This window comes from Hemitrygon akajei, chromosome 3, assembly GCF_048418815.1.
Source record: "Hemitrygon akajei chromosome 3, sHemAka1.3, whole genome shotgun sequence".
Lineage (NCBI taxonomy): Eukaryota > Metazoa > Chordata > Chondrichthyes > Myliobatiformes > Dasyatidae > Hemitrygon > Hemitrygon akajei.
In genome coordinates, this window is record NC_133126.1 from 185727502 (window position 1) to 185737504 (window position 10003).

Below are 10003 nucleotides of genomic sequence, written 5' to 3' on the forward strand. Positions count from 1 at the left end.
CCCTGAGCTTTGAGGTGCTTGGTGATGTCAAGGAGTTGTTGTGATGTCAGAGACCTTTTGGTGGGGTCATAAAGAAATCAGGTCTTTCACTCTGGCCGGCTGGCCAGGTTTACTTTACCTAGCAACGATTAGCACAGACACTAACGTGCTGTGCAAGAAAGCTGCCTTTGGCTAGAGCTTACGTCAAGACAATCCAATAAACATTTCACTGAACTGCAACAACAGGTTGAAGACCTGCAGCTCCTTTCTGATTACAGACTGTGGTCTGCAGCTAACATCCACAGCAATCATGTTTTTATGCTCCAGGAAGACAGCAAAATTTCTTGCTGTAATTCTCCTTGGAGCTGCCATTTTCAGTTTCTGTGTCAACTTACTGCTGTTCTTTCCAAACTTTGAGACGAAGTACGTCACAAAGAACATTTCTCCTACTGTGTTCTATCTCGGAGGAATCATTGGCTCCGGAATACTGGTGAGCATTTTGAAAACTGAAATAAGGCAAAAAGTATTTTAAAGCAAAAGCAACAATTTGTATTTGGAAAGATTTAATGTATTTTCTTCTGTTTGTCAAGATAGGAGTTCAAGCACTTTAGTTAATTCACCTGTACGACATGTCTGCCAAATTGGCTTTGTCTGAAAGCCCCTCTTTGAGTTTCTCAAGGGGCTGCTGCTGAGGTGCTGGCTGCACATTACTCTCACGCTCCTCGTATACGGGTACCCAGTTCGGAAGGGGGTGGGGGCAGGTTGTGAGGAGGATCTCATGGTGAGCTTGCTCCTGGGCCCCGGCTGTCCTCACAGACAGAGCATGAGGTCACAATGGGTATAGTCGGGGACTTTTAGGAATGGTAGGCCCCCCAAGGTATTGACTGCTTTATAGACGGTAGTAACCATATTTTAATCTGAGTATACTTACTGCCTTGTAAATACTGAATGTCTGTACCTTGTGTATATGTTATGTAAATACACTTTTATAGTTTTGTTAAAAAAATGTTTCATCTCAGACACAGTGTGTCAGAAAGGTGCCGTCCATCATTAAGGACACCACCAGCCAGGGCACGTCCTCCTCTCATTACTACCATCAGGAAGGAGGTACAAAAGCCTGAAGGCACACACTCAGTGATTCAGGAACGGCTTCTTCCCTTCTACTATCCGATTTCTGAATGGACATTGAACTGATGAAGTACTTTACTACTTTTTAAATTTTTATTATTTTTATTCTTGCACTACTTATTTTAATTTAACTACATAATATACCATATAACCATATAACAATTACAACACGGAAACAGGCCATCTTGGCCCTTCTAGTCCGTGCTGAGCGCTTACTCTCACCTAGTCCCAGCAACCTGCACTCAGCCCATAACCCTCCATTCCTTTCCTGTCCATATACCTATCCAATCTTACTTTAAATGACAATATCAAACCTGCCTCTACCATTTCTACTGGAAGCTCGTTCCACACAGCTACTACTCTCTGAGTAAAGAAGTTCCCCCTTGTGTTACCCCTAAACTTTTGCACCTTAACTCTCAACTCATGTCCTCTTGTTTGAATCTCCCCTACTCTCAATGAAAAAAGCCTATCCACATCAACTCTATCTATCCCCCTCATAATTTTACATACCTCTATCAAGTCCCCCTCAACCTTCTATGCTCCAAAGAATAAAGACCTAACTTGTTCAGCCTTTCCCTGTAACTTAGGTGCTGAAACCCAGATAACATTCTAGTAAATCTCCTCTGTACTCTCTCTATTTTGTTGACATCTTTCCTATAATTCGGTGACCAGAACTGTACACAATGCTCCAAATTTGACCTCACCAATGCCTTGTACAATTTTAACATTACATCCCAACTCCTATACTCAATGCTCTGATTTATAAAGGCCAGCACACCAAAAGCTTTCTTCACCACCCTATCCACATGAGATTCCACCTTCAGGGAACTATGCACCATTATTCCTAGATCACTCTGTTCTACTGCATTCTTCAATGCCCTACCATTTACCATGTACATCCTATATATATATATATATATATTTACTATAATTCATTTTTCTATATTAATTATGTATAGCATTGTACTGCTGCTGCAAAGTTAACAAATTTCACGATATATGCCAGTGATATTAAACCTGATTCTCATTGTGACTGTCCTGGGCCGAGCATGTATGTGCAATTACGAAGGAAGCACAGCAACACCTCTACTTCCTTAAGAGTCATGCAAATATTCAGCATGACATCTAAAACTTCGACAAACTTCTATAGGTATGTGGTGAAGAGTATATTGAAGGGCTGCATCACAGCCTTGTATGAAAATACCAATGCCCTTAAATGGAAAATCCTTCAAAAAGTAGTGGATATGGCCCAGTCCATCATGGGTAAAGCCCTTCCCACCATTTTGCACATTCACACAGATCATTAGAGCAGGAAAGCAGCATCCATCATCAGGGGCCCAAAACATGCTCTGCTGCCATAAGGGAGAAGGTACAGGAGCCCCAGAACCCACACGTCCGGCTTTAGGAATGGCTACTAACCTTCAGCCATCAGGCTCTTGAACTAAAGAGGAGAACTTCACCTGCCCCATCACTGAAATGCTCCAACAACCTATGGACTCACTTTCAAGGACTCATCATCATATGTTCTTGATATTTGTGGGTTATTTATTTATTATTATTATTATTTCTTTTTGTATTTGCACAGTTTGTTGTCTTTTGCACACTGGTTGAATGAGCAAGTTGGTGTGGTATTTTGCTGATTCTATTATAGATTCATTGAGTACTTCTGAAAGGAAAAAGAATCTCTGGTTTGTATACAGTGACATTTATGTACTCTGATAATAAAATTAATTTGAACTTTTCTGAACTTTGAAGCTCACTTATCATTAGGAAAGGTGATGGTCACTAAAGTATTTTATTATGTGATTAGGAGCCTGTGACTATTGATTTACCACAGAGATTGGTGCTAGGAGCCCTATCTTTTATTCTTTTATTACTAAGCTTAAAAATGTGGATTGTTTTGTTAAAAGGAAGGAAAGAAACCCACATTAGAGAAATGGAATAAAAGGCTAACATCTCTTCTTTCTCGGACACAGATGATCTTTCCGGTATGCATGCTGCTAAAGCTGTGGGATAGTAATGAATGGGACAACTGGAGAGATGCTTGTCAATGCCCATTGCCTCGTTGTCAAGACTGCACTTCCTGTGCTCCATGTGACTGTCCCAAGTGCCCGAAATGCCAGCCACCCAGCCTTTGCCCCACATGTAACTGCAAACCCTGCCGCGAGCTTCCTGCCTGTGGGTCCTCTGCATCCTGCAAGACTTGCTCTGAATGCACGTGTGCCCCCTGTGCTTGCTGTCGTGACTGTACCTGCAAGAATTGCCCTGAATGCACATGTACCCCCTGTGCTTGCTGTCGTGACTGTACCTGCAAGAATTGCCCTGAATGCACATGTACCCCCTGTGCTTGCTGTCGCGACTGTACCTGCAAGACTTGCCCTGAATGCACGTGTACCCCCTGTGCTTGCTGTCGCAACAGTACCTGCAAGACCTTCTTCCGGATTCTCGGTGGATGTCTGGGTGCCATCTTTCAACTCTGTCAATGCCCAAACTGCAGCTGTTGTTCTCCAGATTCCTGCGAGTGCAGGCCATGCCAATGCAACAGAAAATCCCCGGTAAGGAACACCCTGCAGAGCTACATATTATAGTGATTGAATTACCGGTACATTTATTTTAATTCATTTCCCATTTTAACACAGTCACTGCTGGCTACAAGTTCATTAACCTGCCAAGAACTGGCTGTGGATCTCAGTCCCATTGTATCTTGCTTTAAGTCACAGTGCAAGGTCCTGAGTATCTGTATTTGGGGACAGTCTGTCAGTCTGAGGGACTGAAGATAACATATCTATGCTTCCTCAGTCACTGCTTCCCCTGGTCTTTTAATGCAAAGATGCAAAGCTGCAGCCGAGGTCCTGCTAGAACGCTCAATCTCCTGTCTGCCAGGATCCCCTCCTTCGAGGATGGAAAACCACTGCTTTCCCCTCCAAACGCCAGTGCCACAGCTGAGACCTCAATCTTCTGCCATCAGGAACCCCATTCCACTCTCACATTCCGTTTCAGATCCCCTTCCCATTCATACTTCCACAGCCCAGGTGAGACCCAACACAATTTAAAGCAGGAAAACCTCATATACTTGACACTCAAGAGACTGCAGGGGCTGGAATCTGGATCCAGTACAGATGAAGGATCTCAACCCAAAACACCAATTTCTCTCCACCCATGTTGCCTGACCTGCTGAGATCCTCCAGCAGTTTGTGCTTAGCACCTCGTTGACTGCCAGGACCTGCTACAGAGGCAAAGGCATGAACACTGAGGCCTCCAGTTGTAGATAAAGCATGTTTTTGGTGTATTTTCCCTCTCCCATCCCTTGCCCTCTCTCTCCCTCTGATCCTCCACCAGTTCTATTTTGCCCTCTTTTCCACCACCCTCCAACCCCCACCCTCCAAATTCATCCCATTCCAGCTCGTTCACACACATTTCACCCACAGTTCCTCTGGTATCATTGAAAATATTCCATTAATATTAATTCAGAGAAGTTGTCTCATTCTTTTCTTGCCTCCTTGCAAGACCCTTATCAGGTTATTTTTGGTTTATTTCTCCTTTTCAGAACCGCCTGCTAGTTTTCAGTGTGATCGGGGTGATAGGAGGTGTATATGGCTTCATTGTGTCATCTGTGGCATTAAAACGTGGTCCACTATGCCGTGTAACAGAGCTGGGAGAATGGAGGCATCCTTTCAACAGAGGGTAAGACGGCGCTTTGCGCAGAAGCATAAGTTGGTTTAGTGTGTGTTGAACACTTTTGTCTCTGATTGTAACGTTATTGGTTCAAGTCCTGTTGCGGGATCTGTGGTGGGATTCCCAATGCAACACCGAAGGGATCTCCGTTTTATAAATAGTACAGCTACTCACTCGATTGGAATTAAAAAGATGCCATGGTATTATCTTGAAGAACTTTTATACACTTGAAAATTCAAATTTTAAGAACCTACTTTGACTTCAGATCCCAGTTTATGTCTTTATAGATTTGCTAATTATTGTTTGCTTGTTTGACAGGGATTATCTGAATGATTCAAGCCTATGGAACAAGTGTATGGAGCCGGAAAATGCGATCCCTTGGCACTTGGGTTTATTCTCCGTTCTGTGGGTGATCAGTACTGTTGAAATCACCATTTGTGTTGCACTCCTCATTGATGTTCTGCTCAGAATATTCCATACTGACCGCAATGGTTTCTAGGTGAGCCCAGCGGGAATCTTTAAAGAGTGGCCAAACTTTCATAAGAGTATCACGTGTTGGTCCTGTAACAGCATCTTCTGCAGCACAGCAATGCTTTAAGCCGGGCAAACTCATCATTCGTTCAGAGCACGCCAAAGCTGAGCAAATTATTTCTTTATGAAATGTGGATTTCACTGCATTGCGGTAGTTCGAGGGAAATCAATAACAAAGGTAGAATAAAGTGATACAGTTACAAGGAAAGGGCAATGCAGATAGGCGTCAAGTTGTAAGGCCATAACATGGTAGATTGAGAGGTCAAGATTCCACCTTTTCATAGTAGGGGACTGTTGAATGGTTTTATATCAGTGGGATAGAAGCTGTCCTTGAGCCTGGCAGGATTTCATATCTTCTCTCCAATAGGAAGAGGAGAAGAGAAGAGAGAATTTCTGAGGTGGGTATGTTCTTTAATGTTGTTGAGTGCTTTACCTTAGCAGCAAGAAGTGTGCACAGAGCACGTGGGTGGAATGATGGTTTCCACACAGCACTTACCATAGAAAGCCATGATATATTCAGTTAGTTTGCTTTCTATGGTGCATCAGTAGAGATTAGTCAGGGGCAAAGGGGATATTACAAATCTCTGTCACCTCCTGGGGAAGTAGAGGTGCTGGTGTGTTTACAAAGTAGCCAGGAAGGAACATAAGAATGGATTTAGGAGAGCTCGAAGAAGACATAAAAAGGTCTTAGTGAATAGGATTATGGAAAACTCAAGGCGTTCTACATACATGCAAAGGACAGGAGGATGAGTAGAGCGAGGGTAGAACCAATCATGCATAAAAGTGGAAACATGGTTGATGTCAGAAAAGGTAGGGGAAGTCCTTAATGAATACTTTACTTCAGTATTCACCAGCAACTGGGACCTTGATGAAAGTAAGGACAGCATAAAACAGGCTGGTAATCAGGAACATGTCAATGGTATGAACAAGGATGTGCTAGAGCTTTAGATGAATATTAGGGTAGATACTTCCCTGGAACTGGATGGTATATACTACAGATAACTACGGGAGGTGATCAAAGAGATTTCTGAGCCTTTGACATTGATCTTTGTATCTTCATTAGCCACAGGAGAAGCAGCAGAAGTTTGAAGTGTGGTGGATATTATTCCTTTGTTCAAGAAAGGTAACAGGGACTATCCTTGGAATTGTAGACCAGTGAGTCTTATGTCAGTGGTGCATAAGCTATTTGAGAAGATTCTTAGGCACATTTGGAGAAACAAAGTTTAATTAGGGATAGTCATCATGGCTTTGTGAAGGCAGCTTGTGCCTCACCAGCCTGACTGAATTGTTTGAGGAAGTGACAAAAATTAATAGAGGAGTGGATGTGGTTTATTTGGATATTGGTTAGACATTTGACAATCCCTATGGTAGGCTTATTCAGAAAGTCAGGGGGCATGGGATCCAGGGAAACTTGGTCTCATGGACTCAGAATTGCCTCGCACACAGAAGGTAGAGTGTGGTAGTCGATGGAGCATATCCTGCTTGGAGATGGGTGACCACTGGTGTTCTGCAGCAATCTGTTCTAGGACCCCTATTCTTTGTGATTTTTATAAATTACTTGGATGAGGAAGTGGAAAGTGGTTTTGTAAGTCTGCAGATGACACAAAGGTTGGCAGTGTTGTCAAATGTTGTGGTAGGTTACTACGGGACTTTTATAGGATTCAAAGCTGGGCTGAGAACCGGCAGGTGGAGTTACATCTGAAAATATGAGAAGTTTAAAAGATCAAACCGGAAAGCAGAATACAAGGTTAAAGGCAGGAATATTAGCAGTGTGGAGGAACGGAGGGATCTTGGCGTCCATGATCATAGATGCCTCAAAGTTGCAACATAAGTCGATAGGGTGGTTAAGAAGGTATTTTTGGGCTAGCCAAGAGCAGGCAGAATTGAGTTCAAGATCCACACGGTAATATTACAACTCTGTAAAACTCTGGTTAGGCCACTCTTGTTCCCATCTTTATAGAAAGGATGTGGAAGCTTTAGAGAAGGTGCAGAGGAGATAAACCAAGATGCTCTCTAGATTAGAAGACATGTCTTAAGAGGATAGTTTTGGTGAACTAGGGCTCTCTCTTTGGATGAGAGGTGAATTGATAGAGATGTACAAGACGATAAGAGGCTTGGATAGAGTGGACAGCCAGAGGCTTTTTTCTCAGAACAGAAATGGCTAATACAAGGGGCCATAACTTTAAGGTGATTGGAGGAAAGTATATGGAGGACGTCAGAGGTAGGTCTCTTTTACCACAGAGTGGTGGGTGCATGGAATGCACTGCCAGGGGTGCTGGTAGAGGCAGATACATCAGGAGCATTTAAGAGACCCTTAGATAGGCAAATGGAAGAAAAAAAAATGGAAGGTTATGCAAGAGGAAACTGTTAGATTGATCTTGGAGTAGGTTAAAATTATGTGGTAAATTATCAAGTGATAAGTTAACTTAAGTTTCAGAGAAACGTCTGGTTTCTATCTATATTATATGATTATTTATGTTGTATAAATGTATACAGTTAAATGACAATTGACTTGACTTGAAAAAGTTGATACAACATCATGAGCCGTAGGGCTTGTACTGTGCAGTACTGTTTAATGCTCCATGTTCTCCAGGAGGGTTTCCCAATCTTTTTTATGCCGTGAATCCCTGCCATTAACCGAGGTGTCCATGGACACCAGGTTGGGAACACCTGTGAGAATATGTTGGGTATAAATATCTGTGGAATGCTCTGCCTCAGAAGGCAGTGCAGGCCAATTCTCTGGATAATTTCAAGAAAGAGTTAGATAGAGCTCTTAAAGATAGTGGAGTCAAGGGATATGGGGAGAGGGCAGGAACGGGATACTGACTGTGGATGATCAGCCATGATCACAGTGAATGGCGGTGCTGGCTCGAAGGGCCGAATGGCCTACTCCTGCACCTATTGTCTATTGAAAATGGAGGGAAGGTGGAAGTCAGGAAAGCTACACTTGCTTAAGGCAGTAGAAGTCTACAAGTCGTTGTGTGCTGGACTGACAAGTCGTTGGTTGTCAAGTGATTAGGATGAGGGCACCAAAAGTGTGGTTGCTAAATTTGCTGCCAACAAATAACTAGGAAAGTAGGTTGTGAACAGGACAACGGGAGGCTGTAGAGATCAGTTAAATGAGCAAGCATTTTATGACAGCCCACTTTGGCAGTAAAAATAACAAAACACTTCATCTAAATGGTGCAAAGTTGCAGAACTCCAGGGTGCGGAAGGACATAGGTGACCCACTTTGCCCTGTTAGTTACACTTCATCTGGTTTGAATGCTTCAGTTGAAAGTACAGCATGTACTGAATAACAGATAATTTAAATTTATTATCAAACTTTTCTCTCTCCACAGAGCCAAGATCCTGACTAATTCCAGGCTGAAATGCATTCTACTTATATCAACTGACTCTTTTCTTTAACACCATTTTTTTTGTCTGTTTCTACCTATTTGGACTATTGTGAGGTCAGCGTAGAACATGTCAAAGAGAAAGCTTAGAAAACATTAGGATAAATGAGTCCTGGGGGCAGAAGTGAGGAAAGAGATTGTTATGCCTTTGGTGGTGTTCTTTGTGTCCAGGACTAGTGCCAGAAGACTGGAGGGTGGCAAATGTTATTGATTATTTGAGGAAAGGAAACAGGGATAATACTGGGAATTATAGGCTAGTGAAGCTAACATCAGTGGTGAGCAAACTATTGGAGCGGATTGTAGGAGAGAGAATCTATCAGGAATTGCAGATGGTCAGCATGGGTTTGCAAGCAGCAGGTCGTGGCTCAAGAGCCTGAAAGAATTCTTTGAGGAAATGACACCCAAATTGATGAAGGTAGAGCAGTGGATGTGGTGTATATGCTTTTTAGTAAGGTGCTAAATTTAAAAGATGTAAAGCTTGTGTTAGATTTTTGAAGGGTACAAAAAGGGGCAAGTGGGAATTTTCTATGAGATTGGGTCACGAGTGATGCGTAGAGTTAGAGCTCGAGGTGGAGAGAGAAATGGAGTTCAAGTTAGAAGTAGAGATAGAGATGAAAAGATGTCAGAAATTTGTGGCTCTCTCTGGCTGTTTATTGTGTAGCATGGATTAGTGATTGAATGATAACATTTATTTTGTGTTTTTCTTTACTACCTCAGTAATACTTTCTCTTTTTATTTTCTATTTATTTTATAACAATCTAATAAAGTAATTTCTTATAACCTTGAATCCATGTAAAGTGCCTTCTTTGTGAATATTTTTTGTTGCACTGAAAAAAACAAGGGATAGGTTTTAAAATATTTGCATTAAGCATCCCTCAACCAATATCACAGAGTCAATTATCAGGTTATGGTTGTGTTGTAGTTTGTGGAGCTTAATGGAACTACACCACTCCATAATTTGCTTTGGAGAATCTGACCTTATAATGGTCTAATTCTGCCCACTTTAAATTAGTTGGATTTGCTAACTAAGCAAACAGCCACAGGAGAGAACAAAATGACTCACTTTAATGGTCTGAGCTAAAAGGGGTCACTGGAATGTCTGATCACTTTTTGGACTTTTTTCAATCAGAAGTTCATTTCCATGAGGGTTTCCAGCCTTCTGCAGGACGCTTGCTTCTCCCTCCCAGTGACAATCACGGGGCAACCACTTTCTGGTTGCAGGAGAGAGAACTAGGAGCAGGGAAACACCGTTAGAAAATGCAGCACAGTGATTAACCCTACTCCACAGAGGGACG

The 10003-nt window shown here is 42.3% G+C and overlaps 1 protein-coding gene across 1 annotated transcript; it reads left to right on the forward strand.

The window, feature by feature from the left end:
- The first annotated feature begins 391 nt into the window (after nt 1-391).
- LOC140725726 (uncharacterized) lies at nt 392-9365 on the forward strand. Its single transcript, XM_073041577.1, has 5 exons — nt 392-469; nt 3084-3662; nt 4655-4791; nt 5101-5281; nt 8655-9365. The coding sequence occupies exons 2-4, from the start codon at nt 3084-3086 to the stop codon at nt 5279-5281; spliced, it is 897 nt and encodes a 298-aa protein (XP_072897678.1). The 5' UTR covers nt 392-469; the 3' UTR covers nt 8655-9365.
- Nucleotides 9366-10003: the final 638 nt, after the last annotated feature.